Source organism: Channa argus, chromosome 2 (assembly GCF_033026475.1).
Source record: "Channa argus isolate prfri chromosome 2, Channa argus male v1.0, whole genome shotgun sequence".
NCBI classification, from domain to species: Eukaryota; Metazoa; Chordata; class Actinopteri; order Anabantiformes; family Channidae; genus Channa; species Channa argus.
Window position 1 is genome coordinate 20820087 of NC_090198.1, and position 23360 is coordinate 20843446.

The window sequence follows — 23360 nt, forward strand, 5'->3', positions numbered from 1 at the left end:
AAATGCAATGTAATTTTTCTGTGGCAGTTTAATAGTGTGAAAATATAATGTCTAGGACACAGGGTTGATGTCTTAAACATTTTTCTGATTGACTAAATCTATTCATCTGAAATATTCCACTTTGCCATACTGTACAATGCTTTATACTTTACTATACTATGTCATGCATACTTTAGTATATTGTACTATAATATATTATTATAATGTATTTTGCTGTTATATAAAAAATACTGTATGTTTAATATAAGTGCATGACATATCTGACCTTAGATTGTGATTGATATAATTAATATTCATCATTAATTACCACAGTCTGCTGACCAAACACGTTTGCATACTAAATGTACTGTAGTGCTTTTATATTGCTAATTTATTGTGTGTAACATGATTAGTGGTTGCTTAGATGATCTGACTGCAGTCAAGCTGAATTCTTCCCTTCTCCTCTATTCTCTTCTCTTCAGGGTCATTTATTTCCATCCTCTCACCTGTTTCTTACAGTATGGGTATCAATTACAACTTGACCATTGAGGGGAGCTGTTGGCTCTTGGGATGCTAGATGCTATGGTATTTTTATATTTACATCCTGCACATTTTAGTAAGCTATTACTCCTACCTCTTAGTGTTTACATAGTTTATGTATATTATAATTTATTATTGGAGGATTTTGCTGAAGGTTCTTGGGCATCGTACTTCATTCAACTGTATTTTATCTGTGAATATAACTTTGAAAAGACCTAAATAAATATGACTAAGTTACTTCCTATTTTTCTATTTAAAAGGAGGTGTGATGCTTGTGGTGCTTGATATGCATTTCATAGGCCTCTCTGTATGTCTCTGACATCTCACAACATGCATGCATACTTGTGTGGCCTGTTGGCACGACAACTCTAAATGCTGGTGCCTGCAGTGTGTCAGGATACACAGACCAATATAAGTAAGAACTGGGTGACAAGCCACTTAACCCTGTGCTCTGTATTGACCTCATAGTTCCTCATAGACCAGCAGTTATCTTAATAGCTAGTGAATATTGAAAGGTGAGAGACCTCAAATGGACAGCTAACCCTACACAACTTTATACAATATTCGCTTCTTCATCTCTTCCTTCTTCATTTTCTGCTGGTGTGAGATTTATCACTTCTGAAGGGTTTTTAAAAAACAAGTTACAGTATGCAAAAAAACTCATGAAGAATTTTATTTTACATGCAATTTTAACAATGGTTACAGAGTTGAATATATTTATACAAACTAGTTTGTACCACATTCAACATAATAAGAGATCTAACCCGCACATGTATGTCTCAAGGTTAGTTCATATAAATGATAACTACTTACTGAGTTTTAAATATTAATTGACAATTTAATATTTACATACAGTAGCATTTAGCTACAAGTAAAAGAGAACTTACATTAAGCATCTCAAACACAACTGGTAAGGCACAGTTGGATGAAAAGAAGGGCTACTGGGAAATTCCTAGCAGGAGAACCAGTAGTTGCATGTCATTAAACAAAATCGGACTTTAATATTGAAAATGTGTAAACGTTCATTTTAAATTTAGGTTATGAAAGGTTATGTGCAATTACACACGTTTATCAGCCTTATGAACTATAAACCTATCAAATAGTCACAGGAATAGTTTAACACGATTAGTCACTTTATTGGAATATTTTAGGATTTTCGAAGCTGCTCTTATAAAAGTACCTTAGAAGTGCCTGTTTGTGCATGACAGTAGGTCTTAGTAACCACAGCTCTCTCTGTGTGCTGCATAAAATTTCACTAGCAACGTGACTACACTGTACTAAATGTGAGACAAAATCATGATGGCCTGCGTAAAATGCTGAGTTGGTATCTTTTAAACTCCCAGTGTATTTATGAAAAAAATAGTGATACTTTCTACCAGTTGCGTGAAGGTTTGTTGTTGTAACCTCGCCTACTTCACAAGTTTTTAGCAGAGTTAACATGGAAGCAGATGCTTCATTTGTAGATTCAGTAGCTAGTGTGTTGCTTCTGTTTTGTTTTTAAAACTGTTTGGAAATATATTTGTGCATGTATGATGATCCCAGTGAACTGGGAGCCTCTTATACATCTCCACAAACTGTTGCTTTTACGTTCAGGTTTTTGCACAGATTGAACACAGAACTATAATGTGTTGATTACACAACATTAAAGGTGCTGGTGGGCAGATCTTATTACCTTTGGATACAAAAAGGGAAGTTTTCAGTGTTAATGCTGTACTAAGATAACCCTCTGCAAAAAAAGAAAATTACAAAGAAAATTTTTAATCCATATATTTACTTGGAAAGATTCTCAAAGATTTGCGAATGTATATGCAGAATTGAAATCATCCAGCATTTAGCTCTACAACTGTGGTTTTACCACGTTTCTGGATCACTATCATTGTTAACGTTTATGTGGCTAGTAGTAGTTTTACGGCTTTGAGGCTGTATGCAGAATTTAGCACCTTGGATAAAATAAGCACTGGAGGAGGTGCAAAGATTGTCCCAGTCATTTTAATTGAATGTACCCACCCAGATACTGTATGCTACTGTGTTTCCTGTTTGAAAGTCAATAATACATATTCATTTTTGTCTTTCTTTTACATATTCTAGCTGCTGTTGACGCTTTTAAAATATTCACCCTTTCACCAGCTTAGACAACTATGAAAAAATTAACGATTGTTTAAAAGGAATCCTGTCCGGTGCAAGAGTCCTGCAATAAATCGTACCATGCTAAATGTGTTGGGGTTCGGTCTTTGTTTTAACTGTTTAAAAAAAGCAGTACATTTAACTTCATGCTTGTTTCAGTGGCTGCAGTTTGCTGTTGAACTATATTGTGTCACACATCGAAATTGTCCAGGTTTTTAGCAGAGCTTCATCAATTTAAATTAGACTGAATGTATTCCACCTAATTAGTTCTAATAAACTGGCATTTAATGATATGTTTACAGTAAGACAAATAAAGAGTACTTCAATGTGCGTGATTCTCAGGTAATAGTTGTTTTAGATGTGTACAGCTTCACTTTGCGTCTCAGGACTTGTAGTTCCAGCTCTGCTCCCCCTGCAGTACAACTGCACAAATTGCCATATTTCAAATGGGATGGAGCCAAACGGAACTACAAACAGGAGACGTTTATAATGCTTTTTCAAAATCTGAGTGCCAATCCACAACTCTGTGCTTGTGCAAATGACTGGTTACACATTTTTCTATTTGGTCCTGACATTTTTCTAACACTGCTACTCTCAGAAAAACTCATCTGAGCTTACTGTGTTATTTTTTCTCTACTTTAAATGGCCTATTATACAGAAGGTCCACAGATCCCTTTCTGTGTTTCAAAGGATCGATCCCACTCTACAGTACCAAAGTACTCACTGTAGTAATGGTGCTATTCACAAAATGCTACTCTATTTACCAGATGAGCAAGGTTGATTAAGCGTCTAAACACCTGTAACTACATCTCTAACATCAACTCTTGATTCCTCATAATCATTATAGATCATGATTCAGTCTTGACATTTCAGTACCACTCCCATCTAAATAAATGCTTTTCTCTCCGGAGGAGTTTTCCCAAGCACCTCATCACTGAACTGGTACGTCAGCTTCTTCTTAATTTTTTTCACCTCTCCAGTTTTGCCGTAGTTGCGCAAGGCACGAGCCATCTTCTGATAGGTCATTTTTTTGCGATTGCCCTTTTGGATTCCCCAGCGGTGTGCAAGCACCTCCTTGTGCTTGGAAGAAAACTGGAATGTCCCCTTGTCTCTGTCCACCCACCAGATGCTTTCCTTCATATCGCCTTTCCTTAAAAGGTCCAACAGGAACTGGTACAAACGGATCTTCTTTTTATTGCCTATTGGAAACATCAGAAAATTGTATGTATTATAACTTTTTTTGTTGCACATAAATTCACTAACATTACATTGCATGAAGAGAAATAAATAAATAAATACAACTTACATTCTTATTATTATACATGCGGTAGAACAATTTTGTCAATGGAATGCAATGTCAATGGAAAATGTAGATATAAGTATTCAGATACCAGGGAAATGAGTAAAAAAAGATTTGGAAGAGCAAAGACAGAATGTAACATGGAGCGGCTGTAGCTCAGTTGGTAAAGCCAGTTGTCTATGGACCACAGGGTCAGTGGTTTGATCCCCAGTCCCGGCTATATGTTGAAGTGTCTCTGTGCAAGACACCGAACCCCCAACAGCCCATTCCCATCCCCAGCTGTGCAGTGCCAGTGTGTCAGGAAGGGCATCCGGTGTAAAATCTGTGCCAAATCAACATGCGGACAAAGATCCGCTGTGGTGACCCTGAACTAACAGAATAAGCCAAAAGGCCACAAAATAAAAAAAGAAGAGAGAATATAATATATATCTTCTGGCTCTACTTTTTAAAATATAGTGCAATGACTACACAAGTCCTTAGAAGTCTATCTATAAATCATCCATGATTCATCTTTTCAGTTTTTTTTCCACATTGTCATTGGGTTACATGATAGATAGAGCTGATGACACGTTAACTGTCTCTGTCTCAATGCTTACATAGTACAGACTGCATTGCGTCATAGCACTTGTTAGTGTTCACATCACTTTAAACGCAACACAATTAATCAAGTTAATTTCTTTCTTTTTTCTCACATATTGAATAAGAATTCGTAGATAACACTCTTTACACCATAGAAACAATGTTGTTATTATTGTTGTTACTTATTGTTATTTTATTAATTTTGAATGTTAACGTTTACTTGATCATATCTAGGACAAGTTACTTGACTGCCAAATTAAATTAAAACTGTCTGATCCACATGTAATCGTGGTTCTATGAGTTCAGAGACCCTCTATGCTACTTCATACTGTCTTATTCTCACCTTGTGCAGTCTGGGTGAATACACTTAAAACCTGTTTTTGAAACATGTTTTTGAGAAGCCCCGGGCTGGACATATGAGCTCTACCTTCAGAGAACCATGGATACTTTATGTATTTGTTCTCTATTCAAATTTCAAACATTTAGGGACCCTGCAACAGGGGCAACAGCAACAATGCAACAATTAACAACAAATGCAAAGAGTTGGCTGTTGCGGTCAAGGTCAAGTTCTGCTACCATTATGCCCAATTGGGTGTTTGATTAAAAAAAATCGCAACTATTTACAAGGGTATACACTACTCAGCTAGTCTTCTCAGATCTTAAGCTGAGCAAAAGAGGAAGTGGAGAGGCTGTTTGGTAAGCCAGCAACTACAGTTAACTACAAAGATGACAAATATATTATCTTATACCAAGGTCAACTGAACTGTAGGTTTACTGCATTACTTCTGAACAAGTACTGTAGATCAGTCCCTGCGTACTCGATATGATGTTCAACACACAAGGTGCTGTCTACCATATTTGGACCAAAAAGTCACTTCACAGACTAACAAAGGGGGGCATTAGCTATCAAATGGGGACAGTTTGTGAATTACCCAGAAGTGCACAAGCTACCAAAAGTGCCACAATGTAATGTAAAAATCCCAGAGTGGAGACCAAGGACATGAGAAACAAACTCTGTTGAGAGTCTACTTCCGTTGAAGATGCATAACCAGCACTCTAAACGCAATTGTGCAACACATTGCTCACCCTAAAAAGGCATTTTAAGTTGTCAGCAAAACACAAAGCTGACATAAGTGAGCATCGAACATCCACCATTCCAATGCCAGGAAGACAACGAAGGTCTGCAGTCAAAAAAGAGGGTTTAAGATCTTTCAACCCAGTAAGTGGAAGCCATCAATGCCAATTCACACACTATAACACTTAACAAATAGTTAAATATCAACCCAACTGCACACATCCCCTTCTTGGTGGAGGGAATCAAGTAATCAGGGAGACCACATATGCAGCACAGTCATACAGCATAACCACATATTGACATGACCACCGTGTGTAGAAATGCTAAGTCACTGGGTTTGCTCAGTGCTTAGACAATCGCATGCATCTAAAGCAAGTCCAATGACTTAGCATTTGCAGATATATCATAACCTAAAGAGACTCTTCAAATGGTGAAGTGTCCAATAACTTAGTGTAGAGAATTGTACATTTACATTTACCCATCTCTCCTTGATTAACATAAGGTAGTCGATCTCTGTGACACTCTTCATCTGACACCTCCAGTGGGGGACTCCGTCCTCCATGGTCCTCATCATCAGAACTGCGCTGAGAAACATGTGGCGTGAACAAGGTCCGAGGGTAGAAAGCTACCTATAACACAAGTCAAAGTTAGTTAGGCCTAAATCAAAACATATTAAATTATTGCACTTGCTGATTTCATCAAATGCCCCTTTGTATTACAAGGGCTTAAAACGCACATGTTGCTTATGCTGTAGATACAGTATTTGATTTTATTTAGAGCAGTTCAGCAGCTAGAGAGATGGCCTATCAGTCATAGGGTCATTGGTTGGCAGCCCAACCATCGCTGGCCATATCTTAACGTGCCCGAGCAAGACCATGACCCCCCAAACTTAAAGTTGCATGAACCAGTGCAGATCTAACCACTGTTCCTGAGGCTGGTAAAAATTTGGGAGGGCATGTGGTTTTAAAACCTGGGCCAAGTCAAGGTATGGATCACTGATTAGCTGAAAGAGAAAAATTACTTTCCCTGGTCCCTCAGAAACTAATGGATTTCTGAAGCACTTTTGAATTTATTTTCTCAAGATATTAGGTCATATTTTTGATTGTTATGGCTATTATCACACGTGGACACAAAACAATTAATAGATGTTGATCTTTAAAGTCTGTGTCAATTATTAATTGTTTCACACATCCGCCGTAATTGATTTGAATTTAAATTTTTTTATACTTCCACATGGCATGCTTGGAAAAGTGATGTGATTCTTAAGTCCAGGGAGTGAACATTTGGCTTTTCTCCAAAGCGGCTTTTCTTCATTATCGTGCCCCATGACGCTTCCAAAAATTAGCAAATTGACAAAGGGGTCAATTAAATAAGTGTCTTTTTTTTAATTTGTGGACATTGTTTTCACTGTTTTGACAGTTTTAAACCTTCAGACCTACAGATCCTACAGACATTCATCTGTAAAACATTTTGAATTGCATTCATCTGTAAGAAAAAGGTCCTACTGAATACGAATAAAGGTTTGAATGATTGAGTGACGGATACATGTGTACTGATACACATACTGTATATGCTAAACCATACCAAACATCAAACACCTTGAAGTTTTCTTATAGTAACTGAACATCTGGCAACTTTTTCTTTTTCTACATAAGCTTTGATCTGTGGACGGCACTGTACTGCCTGAGTGGGCAACACTTCAACATATTGATAACATCCTTTATAAAAACCGTCAGCATTGGAAACCTACATGTGAATTCCATGTGTGAATAGTGGTTTTCACATTGTATTCTCATTTCACATTTCAATTGTTGCATCAACACGTTTTTCTCCCTCACACAAACATATCTGGCTCCCATTGTAAAAGTGGCAGTCTTTTTATCTAAACGGAAATTTCACTTGCTCACAAAATGATCATGTGACCTAAAAGCTGGCATGCTTTGTGGCTTCTTTGTGAGGGATGCAGGCAGCGAAAATTCAAGTTGTGATACCAAAATTAGACATATCCTATGATTTATCCGGTACCTGTAATCAAGTGTATCTGCATGTGATAGTGTTTTTATTTGTGTCCCATCTTTTACGTAAGCTTAACACTGAATTACACACACTGGCACAAAGTCTTACAGTTTCATTTGTATCCATTTAACTGTAAGTGTATTTTATACATTACAAAAAGATTATTAGTGAAATTACTAATCCAACTCAATTTGAGGTTCACATACAGTATGAGCAGAGAGAGGTGCACATAAAATACTAACAACAATTAAATGAACTAAAAAGGATCCAAATATGAAAAAGATCACTTGTTAAATATAATCTATTCCTGAAAGCAACAACATGTTTGTTAAGGTATGAACACAGAGGTTCTTTATTATTTCCAAATATAAAAAGTTATTTAAAATATTTGTTTTTCTGATGTATGTATTCAGGTTTGATGTGCAACTACGCGCGTAGTAAATGTGATGGTTTTAGCACTTTACTGTTGCTACGTGATGTGGAACCCTTGGCCTCTACTGTAACTCAAATGGAGAAACCAATGGTGTGTTCAGCCAGACACATCTGGTATGTATGGAAAGATTGTAATGTTGGTTAGAAGCTAAAATGATGATTAGTATAAAATGAATAAAACAAACATGAGTTTACTTTCACATTCTCTTTTAGATGTAACATTTTAAAGCCTATTTATTGTAAATACGCATGAAGTAGTTTCTTTAAGTGTACAGAATATATAAATACGTGTGCCTCCTACCTTTGCAACCACTGCTCGTCTTTTCAACATGACCAATTCAAAGGATTGTGGAAATGACAGGATATTAAATATGAAAATGGTATTTAATGTGATTTTAGTTTTAAAGAGCCCCAAAGAGCCCTGAGAACTCTGTTCTAGTTCATTGGTTCACAACTAGGATGGGTGTAGCATGTAGTTGTGACACAGACTCTATTCAAAGAAAAGATTTTTTTTAACTGAAGTAGAAAAAAATCCCTAAAATTAAAGTTTTCTTGTAACTCAAAGATTCACTTCCTGATTTTTGTCAAAGGACCCTTAAAGGCCTCCAGCTCCCTAAATGTCCGCTCTGATTTAAAGCCCAAATGCATTGGTTTTATGTTGAATTTGAAGTCGCCTACAGTGGAAAATTAGGGTTTAAGGATCTTCTTAGCACTATGAATAACTAAGTGAATGTGTGACATTTTCCATCAAAAAGCCATTGTCAATTTGTTCTTTTTTTTTGTAATTATATTTTTACTAGCTTAGTCCCAAAATCACTGACAATCACAATTATTGACTTTATTAGTCAGAGTGGGACTTACTGTACTTGTAATATGATCACTTTAACAGTGAGTAATTACTGTCTTTATTCTTGGTAACCCTTGACTAAAATTATGGAATAAACCCACCATAAATACTGAACAGTGTTATAAAAGTAGTCTATTTTAATACAAAATACCCCATTTGGATTTTAGTCAGAATTTTAACTAGCTCATCATCCATCTTTGAATGTACTTTTGTCATTCATGTACATGTACCCATATGTGACAGTGTAGCAGGTTTATGTTGTCATGCATAACTGGGTTTGTTGTTGGGTGAAACACTTACTTGTTGCGGTAACACATGTTGATGTGACCCAAGATTTGGATCGAGCAGGGTGTCTGCCTCGTATCCGATGGATCCGTGGCGTATGAGGGCTGGAGTTTGGAGAGCCTGCACACTTTGCAGTTCTGTAAAGTTTGACTCTTGGAGGTTTTCAAACTCTGGATGATGTACATGAGAGTGACCGTGGTAGTCCCAGTGTTCTAAATACAGAAGGTGAAACAGTATTATGGTCACAGCCTGTTGTTGCATCTCATGTACACTGGTTTGCTTTCTCAACACTTGCAACTCATATGAATAAAAAGAAACTAACCCTAGTCAGACTAAACTAAAACACACAGATACATGGGAAAATCTAACTAGCTTTACATGATATAGTGTAAAATAAATACCTGTGCACATGACTTGTCATAAAATATCCAAAAGGACTTTAATCAAATAAAATGTGACTTTACAACAAACTGCTTACTCATAGTGCTTAAGTTTGCATAAATTATAATGAAATGAGAATCATGGACAACGCTGCATGAAGCTTTTTCCTGTTTGTTGCACCACTAGCAGTGTGGCCACAGCCGTTGACTTTAAATCTGCACTCCTTCTGATGTTGTATTTAAAAATTAGTTAACTATCTCGGTAACTATGGACAGCCATAGAGCAAAGCCAATTATTAATATTTCGCAAATAAACCAAGCAAAATACATTGTTTACAAAAATAATAAAACTAATTAGACATTAAACAGATGTTTTCATTATTTGATATATTCAGCTTAAGCAGTATCTTTATTCTAATCTGTGAAGTATAGAACACACAGATGTAAGATATTTAGACTCTTAAAATTAAAATGACATGTCGAGTTTCTCTGTGTGAGAGTCTTTTGGTAAAGGTCGTGAAAAAATTTTCCACCCATTAAGATTGTTTTGGTACATTATTCAAAACAGTTGATTACAAGAGAAAGTAAAGCACCTCTCTTGTATCAAATATAACCCCATGGGGCGAAAGTTGTTCTAAGTCTGTAGCGGCCGAAAGAAATGGCATCTGTTTCCTGTGTTCCCTACACCCTACTGTGGTGTACTCCAGCTGCACACACTGCAGGCTTTTTATGTTCAATTCAACAGAAAAATTCACGGCATCGGGCCATGCTGCTTAATTTGAAGAATAAAAATAGAGATGACTAAAATGAGTGTTATCTTTTAAAGGGCAGAGCTGAGTGACCGGCATTAAAAACAAAGATTCATTTCAGTGGATTTAGTTCATGTCATTAACTCCCTCCACACCTAAACACACACAAGTAATATTATTTGTTTACATGTTACATGACATTTTAATTTAAATATTGCTCATTATAGTTGAAAAGAACAACTGGCAACGGAGATTGAAACACTGTTCACATGAGGAAAAACTGATGTTCAAGTAAAACTCACCTGCCTGGATATCTGGATCTAGTACATAGGGATTATAATATTCTGCAATTTGATGTCTGTAGATCTCTGTATCATAAATTTCTTCTGAGTGCTGCAAGCAACAAAGCAAAAACATTTTTAGCCACCAAAATACTATACAAATCTATTACTGGCGTACAAGTATGGTGCAGACAACACGCATTATATCATTGCTCATCTGATCCGTCAAAGGAAACATCAATACGCAGCATTTGTCTTTTATAAAGTGTTCACATTCTCACTGAATACATGTGTAAATTACAGGAAGCAATAGCAATTTTGTGCTATAATGATTTTTCTTTTGGTTGACACTACTCTTCTGAAACTCTCAAGAGCTTTTGAGTTTCATTTTCATCTCACCCATACTATAAAAGACTTACACTTTGTATCCTGTATTCAGATTGAAGTAGGCTCACATCAATTCATGCAATTTCCAACAATACACATTGTCCATCCTGCTGATCACTGGATGTGTCTCTTTTTAATGCTTCATTGAAACCAAACTAGTGAACCCCTTCAAGCTTCGGATGTTAGAGACGCTCCTGAGAGTTAAAATAATGACAAAATAAGTTATACTTACAGGCGAGACGAGGTAGCTCTCCATTCTGTATGAATGCAACATGGAGACCTCTTTTCCAATGGACCGAGTCTTAGATGCTTTGCTGGCAAACGCTCTCACAACCTTTCAAAACTTTTGCGGCACCATTGCACAATGTTTCAAAATTTCCTCTCACTCAACGAAAACCAAAAAATTTCTCTCTCCCTCGTATTGTAAAGCATACACTTGTGACCTTAACTACACTCGGAGGCCTTCAGCTGTGTCAAATAAAATGAAATTAACAAGGACCGCTGTTTGGCTGTGAAATGAAAAAGGAACTTTTGACTTCAGTAATAATTATGTGGGTGGGAGCACCAGAGTGTGTCTGCTAAAGGTTCCTGGCCATTTATGATTTGACAGGGGACACCATGAAACTTATAGGGTCTATCTGCTGTCCCCTCCCTCAGCATTCATCATCAAGGATTCTCCTCACTATCATTCTACCCCACTTCAAAAAGAAAAAAAAAACAACAGGTGATAAACACAGGATGCATTTCACTGCTTAGCATTTGATGTTGTCAGTCTTTTATTGTATCTATTTCCTGTCTTTAAAAATACATTAAATTTTGACGTACTTTATTCCAAACAGCTGAAGAATAATCTGGTGAAAATGTGGTTATATTGTGCACAATGGTTGCCCTTTCAAGATAACACTTACAATTATTTGCAGTAACTTTAATTCCACCAAACTTTTAAATATTTTTTCATAGCCCAAGTTTAAATTGTTGACAAATGCTGTCCATTACTAAACACTTAGAAATGCATAATATTTATATATTTCTAAATTACACAGGGTTGTAAACTTTCTATTAAATGGTTATAAATGCTAAATCTGAGGGTCTTAAGTATTTTTTAAAGCCATGTTTCAGCCATGAATGTGTACTACTATTATATTACAATACTGCTATTATTAAAATATATTAATTTGTATATAAAATTATTAATATTATTTTATAAAAAACATACATATTTGAAATCTGTGCTAGAATTTACTGTTGACATGCTCCCCCAACACAGTGTCTATTGTAACAATGGATATTATTTTTAGTTGTCACCCCGTGTGATGTGTCACATTGCACTGTATATACTGTAAACAACCATACATCCGGACATGAAACTGATGGCCTGAAATTGTGCACTGTAGCAAAATGACTCAAACTTATTATTTGTTGTTTGGTGATGTAAATATAAATTTGTTAAGAACACACAAACATCCTCATACCCCCCCCAACCCCTGCTGCCTCAAACACATATACACACGCAACTGGAAGATAAGATGAAGGTACAGAATCTGTGTTGTAACCACACTGAGGCAAATGGAGATTCTGACTATCACAAAGAGGAGATACTGTACTGATACTGGACAATTCCTTGGGGGGGTTGGCGCGGGGGGGGGGTCCCTTTGCTGCAAAAAAACTAGGAAACTGAAAAACGTCTGTTTGTTGGGTTCAGGAAAGAACTGTTATGCAACATACTGTTCAATGGTTATTTGGTGTAATGTGTTTTCACAAGGAAGTAGTACAGAAAATATAAAAGGTAAATATGTTAGTCGCCAGTTTATGAAAGTATCGCACATTTCCCAGATGCTGAGATAAAAAAGTACAGTAACAGCGTATCACAAATCAGAGTGTATATTGTTAGCGCTGCCTGTTTTAGAGGAAGACTGCAACACTGTGATAAGGCAATACGCTGAAAATACTAGTTTCTGTAAGATCTCCCTTTTGAGATTATGTTTATCTTTTAACTGAACATAGCTTGTTTATTCCTATGGGCAGTGAAATCTGAACTACACTTTAGAAACATAGTCAAATCCTCTTTAAAACAATTTTGTCATAATTAATGCAACATAGTGAGGTAGATTAATCTCTGAAGAACACCTATTGTGATGTATAGTGAAAATACACACGCTTTTTATCTTTGTAACACCTTATAAAGTCCTGACTAATCTGTAAAATAAGAGTTTCAGTCAATTATGTCTGTGTGTCTCTTTCAGTGTCAAATGCTTTTAAACAATATGTTGTTTTCCTCCATCGTCTGAGTCGTTTTGGGAGCTGTTAAAAACCACACACTGTGGCCTACCCCCAAATGGCCCCCATGTTAATCACAGCTGCCTGAACAAAACTGATGACATATACAGTAGCATTTTCCAAGAGTATTAATAAACTGCACTGAGCTGCAAACCAGCCACTATCTCCATCAAAACTATTTTCAGTGAACGAAAAAAATGTGTTTGGTTTTTCTTTTTCTTTTTTTTTTATGGTGAAATTTTTGTTCATGTTGAGCAACAGTGAATAAAAATTGACCATTTAAATTCCCTAAACCTTAACTTTGTTTTACTGAGTAAAAGCCAACTTTCAGTTTAATGGTCACATTTGATCATTTCAGTAATAATCTGTATGTTAATATGGATGCAACTAAAAAATAATGCAGTGTAAAATGGTGGAACATATTGAAACAATACAAATAGTACTAACATCCACCTGACTCACTTTTATCATCAGAGGTGGAAAAGTATTCAGATCACTCATTTAAGTAAAGTAAAAGTAGTAATACTATGCTGAACAATGCTGTGTAACAGGTAAAAAGACCTGCATTCAACATTAAATTGGATTGGCATCAAAATATACTTTAGGTACCAAAAGTGTGTATTATGTTAAACAAGTACACACTCTTGGATTATAGTTTTAATGGTACAATGTGTACAAACCTGTTGCAGCAACTAATTTCCTTATGCTCCTAGGGAGCAAAATGTGTATACAAACATCATAGTTTTTGTTGTTGACATTAGATATTAATAACATAATTCTGCAAAGTGAGTAAAGCTTAATTAAAGCAAGTAATGAAAACCCCTTGCAAATGTGTGGAAGCTGGATAAATTAAAAAACTCCAGTAAAGTCATATAACTTTTTAATACAACTCCTCACCTCACGGAGAAGCTTTCCCAATACATCTGATGAGTCAAGAGTTGTGCAGAATGTTTTTGGGTTTTATTCAAATGCAATCAAAAGTTATTTTTTGTGCAAATTGTTAAATCTGTAAAGGAGCAACAAACTGTAATTGCACTGATTTAAATATTGACTATTATCTCCTATTACCTTTAAAACCTGTATCCGTTGAAATCACCCTGGCTCTGTTATGGCAGTTATACTTTCTGAAAACATTTACAGAATTTATAATAAAAATATGATTGGATTAATAGCTGTTCACTTTTAAAATCTGCTGTAAATTAACAGCTTGAAAAAAGGATTTTAAGGAGAATGTATTTCTTTCCCCACTGTGCGTCAGTAGAGGTGTAGACTGACAAGATGGATTAAAAAACTTTTTATATAGTCACTGTTGCACTTGGTGATAGGCAATTAGAAAATGTCTTTAATTTATGATGTGTTCAATTCTTTTGTTGTGTGAACATTATCTGACACAGACCATGACATTTCTTTAGACGACCCATTAAATCTGGTTCCATGACGCCTTTAACTCTCTTCTCAGATGTCTGGTTGTAAACATAAAACAGTACTGTTGTCTTCCAAGGAAACTAAGAGACTGCATACATCAGCCAAGAGTGACATATTATTAAATGAGGAACTGGGAACTTGTCTTTCAGATTCAGTTCCTTGAAGGTAGCCTTTAAATGAATCCATTTACGTGTCATATGGTCAGGATGATCCAGGCTTCGACAAGAGCTGGTTGCCTTGCTGGCGTTTTGTAAAATCTGTCTGTAATATGAATGTCTAGTGGCTAAATGCAATGTTATTGAGCTTTTGTGTCAAATCTATGTGTAACTGTCTCCTAAAATAAAACGTTTGTCCGAAATTGTCAGATGACAAGACACTAAATCCGTACCTGCTCTACTGTAGCTGAAAGTAGACTTTGTCATCCTCTGCAGAAAATGAGCAACCGAGGCTTTGAATTTTTTTTCTGGATCTTACAAGACAAGGCTAAAGAAACATTGTGACATGATGGACATTATTGTGAAAGACATTGTGAGAGACTCTAAATAAACAGATAGAAAAAGATAAAAGCTTTGGCTTTATTTCACAAAAACATATTTTAACAAACTTTATGTCTTAATGCATAGTTAAGGACACATAAGTGATTATTTTGTAAGTGAATACAAACCCAGAAGGGTTTCATTTGTGCTCATCTTTTTACCTTTGCAGACAGATTGCGACATCATAAAAAGGCCGTAAACACCATATCCCCGACAGATCACATGCCGTGCAAGCATTGTTTTTCAAAATGTTTCCAGTCGTCATGTGCATGTGCGTGTTACTGTTTCTGCTCATTCTGTGACTCATAGTAGCATTGCCACTATAAACTCAGTGACCATTTTATTGGGTGCACCTATTAAACCTAATGCAATCCAACATAAAAAGTCCCCCATAGAGTCTACTCGTAGAAAAAAATTGTGGCTTTAATTTTGATTGATACAATCGGACAGGTATTAAAAAGTAGTTAGTATTGACTGCTGAAGTTGAATTTTGCAGCGGTGTTGAAATAGACTTCTAAATTCTTAGAGGTGCTTTTATTGTTCACATTACCGAAATATAAACACTTTTCTTTATAATACAATTCAGTGTTGCACCACCACTATCACTGTAGAAAATCTAAACATGTTTTTGTGGCAGACTGTTGGATTGCATAAAAACGTATAACGTAATGCACCTTATAAACGCAACAATGACCCTATAGTTTGTCCCTCTGATGCAACTACCCAAAATCGTTTGTTGAAATAGCACCACAATGTAGGCTGGCAGGTGTCTGTAGAAATATTACCCCATTTGGTCCCAGAAAAGAAAAAATATCCACACAGCTGCTTACAATGGCCCCAAAATGGCAGCTAGTTTCACACAATTTGTTTGCTTAACAACGTTGGGTTTAAAACTGTTCAAACACAGCAATTTGCAGCTACAGCAAAGGAGTGATGTCAGAATGAGGTTTTTTGCTGGCTGACCACGAAGTTAGCTTTTTCTTGGTTCCCTCTGACAAAAAGCCAGTGTTATTTTGCTATTGGCATTTGGATTATTGGGGAAATATGCTCCATATTAAACAGAGGTTTATGATACCCACACATTTTGTTTGCCAAATGAATCTTCACTGATTACCACCACATATTATTATTTTTGTAGCTTCACAATTGCCAAAAGTAAAAATCTGTTGGTAGGCAATAAATGAACTACACAAAGGTTGCAATATTATAACATCACCACCACTAAACTTCCAATTTGTAATCTGATTTAGTGCACTTAGGCCTTCTGCAAAAGCCTGTCTCCCTATAGTGACCTTATAGAGCTTGTAATCACAGGAAATAAACTGAATGAGAGCTGTAAATATAGATTGAGTCTCTGTATTCAGCTTAATATTGTTTAATGTTCCAGTGGACCTCTGCAGTATATGCAGCCACTTGTTAGAAACTAAGTCTTTTTAAGAAGTTTTGAGTAAAAACTCAAAAATAGGGCAAGCAGGGCATTGACTGACTTTTATGTCAGAGAATAAATCATTAAAATCTCTTGGCTTTGCATTATCTACAGACCCTTTATCAGGCATTTAACCCAGGACTTTGGGTTGAGAAAAACAGAAATGCTGATTTCTCGGTGTTAGGACTCAATCTTAAAAAGTGGCCTAAGTGTGTATTTTAGGCTGCTCTATTTTAGAAAGATTAGACTGAATAAAAACTTTAGAACTATCTCTTAATATAAGGAACCACTACCCACAATGACCTCAGCAGTCAACACTGACAGTTTGCATGCAAAAATAAAATAAAAAATTATAAACTAAAAAATAATTAATCACAGAGCTGCTGTATTGGATCATTAAATTGTACAGGTGTACCTAATGAAGTGGCCAGTGAATGTCCAAAGATGCAATTATATGTGTGATGTTTATTAATGTAATGATATTAATGATGATATTAATATAAGATAAATAAATGAGTACTAGGACTGAAATATCCTTGAGGCAATCAAAGCACAATGCACAATTACTATAAGACATGAAATGCAAGAAAATAGTTCACAGTGTACAACATGAGTAAAACACGAGCTGATCCATGCTCTGTGTAGACAACAGATCAAATAAATACAGGAGTTACAGAAGAATGTGAGACATATGACAGAAAAATGCAGCTGAATGACTTTCCGGGTTTGCTTCATATAAAAATACAGCAACATTTGGAAAAATATTTTCAATTTGTATCCTGCTTTTTTATCTGTGCGTAAATTGAAGGGTGCTTTTACAATCCCATACTTTACTATCTCTTACATTCAACCTAGCTAAGCTACAGTAGGCCAGCTACTGGCTGTTAATATTTACTGTACAGGCATTTAACTTTGTGCAAGAAAGACATTAAGCATAGTTCCTAAAATGTCAGACTATTCCTTTAAGAAAAGGATGTGAATACATTTTCCTTCTATGAATGGAAGCTAGTAAAAAAAAAAAAAAAAAAAACACAAGCCATGGCCTCACAAGCTTTGAACAGGTGTTCATGTTTTTGTGTCAATCTAGAGTCACTATTCTTACTCTATAAATACAGCATGCCTGGTGAACTGTACTGTATAAAATAAAGTTTACAGCAGTGATATATTTGTTTTTAAATGTAGGTGACACACTGTGAAGTTACATACTGCATTTTGGTTTGGTCCCACCTCAGGGTGTAACTGAGCACTTGACAGTTTTGAATAAAGTGTCTGAATACAGTCACGAGATACATATCTCTAAGCCTACACAAGTGTGCGAACAGTTACACTGGCACCTCTTAATTCACCGTCACATAGTTTGGCCCCTCGATTCTTTGGGCAAGGGAGGTGTTAATGTTCTCATCACTATCTTTGCATGTGTATTTATTTTAGGCGGGCTCTAATATTCTGATAGGAGTACAGTTTACCGGCTATAAACTGGCAAGTTTTACTGCTACAGTTTACTTACCACTTTAAAACAAGAGATCGTACTATAAAGCACAAATTTTTATTCACTGTAGTCTACCCTAGTAATGTTTATCAAGGTAAAAAAGTAGTCATACTCAGATTGTGTTTCATACATTTTTGCCAATATTAAATTTATTTCAGACATGTTGACCCTCTTTTGATTCAGTCTTCGAAGATTTGCAGCACAGGGTCACAAGATTGTGCCAACACAACCTTGCAGAGAGGAATGACACGCATGACCACTGACTGTGGAAAACAGGATACAGGGTACGTCGCAACAGGAAGTGTTGCACTCCTCCTCTGAACATCAGTTTGACCAGAATGACAGCAGGTTGATGTCCACATTCTGTAACTCCTGTGGCAGTATTCAAATTTTGTAATCGTCTTCGCCCAACATTTCTTCTGAGCTACTTTGGTAATTTAACTGAAAAAAAAGTTTAAAAAAAAACACACAGCAGGCTGAACTATTCTTTGTACTATGCACATGCAAATAAAACTTACTTTGTGTAGAGTAAAAACACTGAATCTTCCAAGAAAGCATAAAATGTGTATTTAGAAGGCTTTATTTAAAAATATGAGTAACCATGCCTGAAAAATAGGAAAAGAACTCAAGTACAATCATTTGTGCATTTAAGTGCATGTAACACATTTCAGCCTTTTACAGTACAGCACAAAGTATTTAAATTGCCATCTGCCGTATTACATTACAAACAATAAAGTTATTAAAAATCTGATCTAATTTATGTAAATCAGCAGATTACTAATATTAAAATTTACAAAATCATTGGATTCTTAAAAACAATGGAAACACAAGCAAACAAAAATAAGCTACAGTTCAAGAAAAAATATAAGCAAATACTGCAATTGCATACAGTTTAATAGTGTTAAACATTGTACTAAAAGTCCTTCTCATATCAGCACAGTCGTATAAGGAAACGCCCACAGTCTCACTCAGAGAGCAAATGTGTTTGGGTCTTACCGTCACCCTCGGTATAACACGCAGGGATGAGCCGTAAAGGTATCCTCACAGGACTTGTTGAACCTCTGGAAGCAAATTGCCAAAGGTGGTTGAAAAATGCAGGCTTTCTATATATCTCTGAATTAGCAGGGGAACTAAAAACTTCCTTAATTTTACCAATTTAGGTTGGTACCATAAAGCTGCTTCTTCTTCTTCTTCTTCTTCTTCTTCTTCTTCTTCTTCTTCTTCTTCTTCTTCTCTTTCTTGTTCTTCCTTATTAAAACAAGAAGGTGACAATGTCTTTCTATAAAGCAACATTTTAATGGCTATAAAAACACAGTGACTCTATTGTAAACTGATGCAGATGAGTTCAGTTCATTCAAACATATCTTGACATCTACACATCAAAGCCTGTGCCCCCCATTAGACTATAGGGTTTTTTTTATCATTCACTACACATTAAACTTAAAGACACAATGACACAATTAAAATGAACCCTGTGCGTCAATGCTAAATGCTTCCGATATTGCTGAGTACTCAAAATAAATTAACACATATTAACATATTAAATGTTCTAACAGATGTTTAGACGCTCTAAATAAAACAGCAACATGCGCTTGATGATCTTTCTCAGATAAAAGAAAAACGAAATACATCCTTCCTGTTTCTCTTAATTTTAATTGAAGATGCTACAATTTAGTGACAAAATTTTAAAATGGCAGCAGTGGGAAACAAAATCATCTTTCAGCATATAGTTTTAAAATATTTTTGGCGAAACAAGGAATTAATTTTTGGGTGAATTTTTTTGTATTATTATTTTGTGGCCAGAGCAATTTTGAAACCCCTATGAAAAAAAAAGTTTCATTTTTACTAACCACCATTGGAAGGCCTGGACGCTTGAGGGTACTGTGCAGTATCCTAGCTGTTCCTATGACTGCACACTTCTGGAAAGACGTCTCAGATGTTGTTCCTGGAATCTGATGGAGCCACTCTCCCAGTCTGGAGGTTACAGCCCCCAGTGTTCCTATTACCTTGGGCACTTGTGCATCCCTTCCACATCTTTTCTAACTGTTCTTTCAGCACTTGGTATTGCTCAGGCTTCTCAAATTCCTTCTTCCTGATGTTGCTTTCGCTTGGGATTGCTACATCTACTACTATAACCTTGTTCTACACAACTACTATGCCGGGTTGGTTGGCCACTACCAGTTTGTCAGTCTGTATCTGGAAGTCCCATAGGATCATTGCTCTGTCATTCTCAACCACCCTTGGAATGTGTGGTCCATTTTGACTTTGGGACTTCAAGCCTGTACTCGGCACAGATGTTTCGGTACACTATTCCAGCCACTTGGTTGGCGTTCCCTGTATGCCCTGCCTGCTAGCGTCTTGCACCCGGCTGTTATGTGCAGGATTGTCTCAGGATAATCTTTGCACAGCCTAGACCTGGAGTCCTGCCTCTATTGATCTTGTACTTAGAGCCTGCTATTATAGGATTAGTGCCTCTGTGCTGTCTTTCTGTCCAGCTTTGTCCAGCCACTGGTAGGATTTTTCGATGTCAGCCTGGTTAATCCCCTGGACTTTGTTCTTTGCCTTCAGCTGACTTCTCAGGACTTGCCTTACTCTTTGTAGGTACTTAGAATTAGCTGCTTTCCTTGTGGCTTCTTCGTGGTGACTTTTTGCCTGTGGGATACCCAGGTACTTGTAGCTGTCCATAATATCTGCTATCTTGCTTTCTAGTACTACAATCCCGAGTTCTGACTACCTTTCTTCTCCTTGTTACCATCCGACCACACTTATCCAGTCCCCAATGACATTCCGGTGTCCTGGCTGTACATCCTGGTGGTATGGATCTTGTTCACTCCTGGCATACAGCTTGATGTCATCTATGTAGAGAAAATGGCTGATGGTTGCTCCATTCCGTAGTGGATAACCTTTAACTACTATTGGTGAACAGCAGCAGGAACAGAGCATCTCCTTGGTATATGCCGCACTTGATGTTGACTTGTCCTGTTGACCTTGTATAGTTCCAAGCATTCCAGAATCCACGTGTGAGGCATTGAGTCATAAGCCTTCCTGTAGTCAATCCAGGCAGGGCCCAGGTTGGTATGTCTGGTCTTGCAAATGACTGCTTTATCTACTGCTTTATCTACCAGTAGCTGGTGCTTTGCTCCTCTGATGTTACTATCGGTTCCTTTCTGGGCTCTGTTCATGTATTGATCCATGTGCCTGCTTATCTTAGTCGCTATGATGCCTGACAGGAGCTTCCATGTTGTGCACAGGCAGGTTTCCATGTTGTGCACAGGCAGGTTTTTGGTGGTAGTTGGATGGGATGGCTCCCTTCAGGACTGTATGGCCTTTAGTTAACCATTCAGGGTCGGTTTCATCCACTAGTAGCTCGTTCATTTGTGCTGTCAGGTGCTCATGGAGTGAGGTTAGCTTCTTTAACCAGTAGGCATGCAAATTAAAAGCAATCATGAGAATTAACAAAGAGTCATCAGCAGACAGCACCAAATTAACAGAAACAATTGCATGAATTATACAAAAACCTTTTTTTAATTTTTAATTTGTTATTTTCTGATGTATTCTTTAGGATTGAGGGCAACTGTGGCTCTGGAAGTAGAGCTATCGTTCCCCAATTCCAGGGTCGTTGGTTTGACTTCTGGCTCCTCCTGACACATGTCAAATTGTCCTTACAGAAATGTCTCTTCTCTCATAATGAAGATACAAGTATCAGGATCAGGATCCTGACAAAAAGTCCTGAACAAAAAGTTCCTTGAAAGGCTTGAGAGTGCCTTGAAAGACTGGCCATCTTCTGGAAGCGTGATCCAGACTTTGCCCAAAAGGTGGCCTTCTATAATTGGAAGTATGTTCCCTGGCCTATCACCCTTCTGGAACTAAACTCTAGGTCTATCAGTCACCAGCCACTGCAACCTGTTACCGTCAGTCTGCTCCTTAGCCCCTACCTGAACCTGTTCCTAGGGCACCTGCCTCCTCTCCTGTTCCAGTCCCTGCTCTGGCCCCTGCTCCTGTTCTGTTCCTGATTCCTGCTGCCTGTCCAGGCTCTGATCCTGTTCCTGTCTCCTAGCGGGTCGATGGCGCCTTCGCTTCTGATCCTGTTCCTGTCTCCAAGCAGGTTGACGCCGCCTCCGCCTCTGATCCTGTTCCTGTCTCCGGGCAGTCGCCGCCGCCAACTAAACTCCAGCTCCTGGGTGGGTCGACACTGCCAGCGGTCCTGAAGGGTTCCCCCAGGTAAATGCTATGACTTTGGTTAAGCTTCTGGAACCCGTCGACGCAGCCTCAGGAGATCATATTCCTGCTCGTCCAGTTCCTGCTCCCGTTTGTATGTCCCTGTTTGTCCTGTTCTTGTTTTGTCCTGTCCTAGCGCCGGGGTCAGCTGCCGCTCGTCCGGCTCTAGTTCCTGTTTCTCCTGTCTCTGGGTTGGCCTATGTCTCCAGGCAAGCTGACGCCAACAGTTCCGCCACAGTTCCCGTTCCCTTCTCGGAGCTGGTCAATCACGCTACCGGTCCCGGTCATGCTCCTGTATCTGTCTCCAGGTCGCTTGACCAGCCTCGACCAGCCCCAACTCTTATCCTGTTCCAGCACCTGCCTTCTGGTCTGTCGACGCCCTGCCTGGCCCTGACTCTGGTCCTGATCCTGTTCCTGGCTCCGGGTCGGCCGAGGTCTGGCCTGGTTCAATTCCTGTTCCTGATCCACTTCCTGGCTCCTGCCTGGCCCCGGAGGGCTTCAGCCACAGACGCCAGCCTCAACGCCGGCCCCTGGAGGACCCCCCGCCACGGTCTTACCTGGTTATGAGTTTACTCCCTCTCACCCTCTCTTCACTTGGGTCCATCCTTATACAAAAATTGTGATAACAAGAGTATAAAATAATTCTATAGTTCTTGTGAGTAAACAAACTAACATCTTGTCCGTGGTTTGTAAATGTTTTGAAGTGATGATTAATGTTTAATTAGCCAATGAAATAGAAACCAAAACTTAAGTAACCAAAGTAAACTATAGCTAAAAATGACCTGTTGTTTTAAGGTCAAAAAACAAAACAAACAAGAACAGGCCTGTGTCAGAGGATTTATTTCATATTGACACCTTTGCAGGGCTTTTTGCAGAGTGAGCAACAAATTAAATGCATATTTAGGAGATTGTCACATTATGTAGGGCAAGCTCCTCTCAAGCACTGTAAGTGAAGTGCAGTGTTGTACTAGCCTAACAATGCTGTAAGTGCTGCCCATTTTACAAGCTGGATCCA

General features: G+C 37.5%; 1 protein-coding gene and 1 long non-coding RNA gene across 3 annotated transcripts; both read right to left on the bottom strand.

The window, feature by feature from the left end:
- Positions 1 to 1176: 1176 nt before the first annotated feature.
- On the bottom strand, positions 1177 to 11582 carry spi1b (Spi-1 proto-oncogene b). 2 transcript variants are annotated; one of them, XM_067496303.1, is made up of 5 exons: positions 11207 to 11582; positions 10609 to 10699; positions 9193 to 9389; positions 6070 to 6226; positions 1177 to 3842 (listed from the first exon to the last, which is right to left on the bottom strand). In XM_067496303.1, exons 1-5 carry the CDS (start codon positions 11246 to 11248, stop codon positions 3529 to 3531), a joined length of 801 nt encoding a protein of 266 aa, XP_067352404.1. In that variant the 5' UTR covers positions 11249 to 11582; the 3' UTR covers positions 1177 to 3528. The 2 variants fall into 2 exon arrangements, with proteins under 2 accessions (XP_067352404.1, XP_067352405.1); XM_067496304.1 differs by having other exon boundaries at positions 6076 to 6226; positions 11207 to 11581.
- Positions 11583 to 15235: 3653 nt separating this feature from the next.
- On the bottom strand, positions 15236 to 19497 carry LOC137122995 (uncharacterized). Its single transcript, XR_010913786.1, has 2 exons — positions 19280 to 19497; positions 15236 to 19188 (listed from the first exon to the last, which is right to left on the bottom strand). It is a non-coding gene; the product is annotated as an uncharacterized lncRNA (long non-coding RNA).
- Between the last annotated feature and the right edge of the window lie 3863 nt (positions 19498 to 23360).

Bases quoted from the DNA above. Each gene is read 5' to 3' on its own strand.
- spi1b (XM_067496303.1), bottom strand. From the start codon at position 11,248: ATGTTGCATTCATACAGAATGGAGAGCTACCTCGTCTCGCCT. The intron at 10,700-11,206 runs GTAAGTATAACT...TGTTGCTTGCAG, and splicing joins AGAGCTACCTCGTCTCGCCT to CACTCAGAAGAAATTTATGA. The intron at 3,843-6,069 runs GTAAATGTACAA...TGTTTCCAATAG, and splicing joins TCAAGGAGAGATGGGTAAAT to GCAATAAAAAGAAGATCCGT.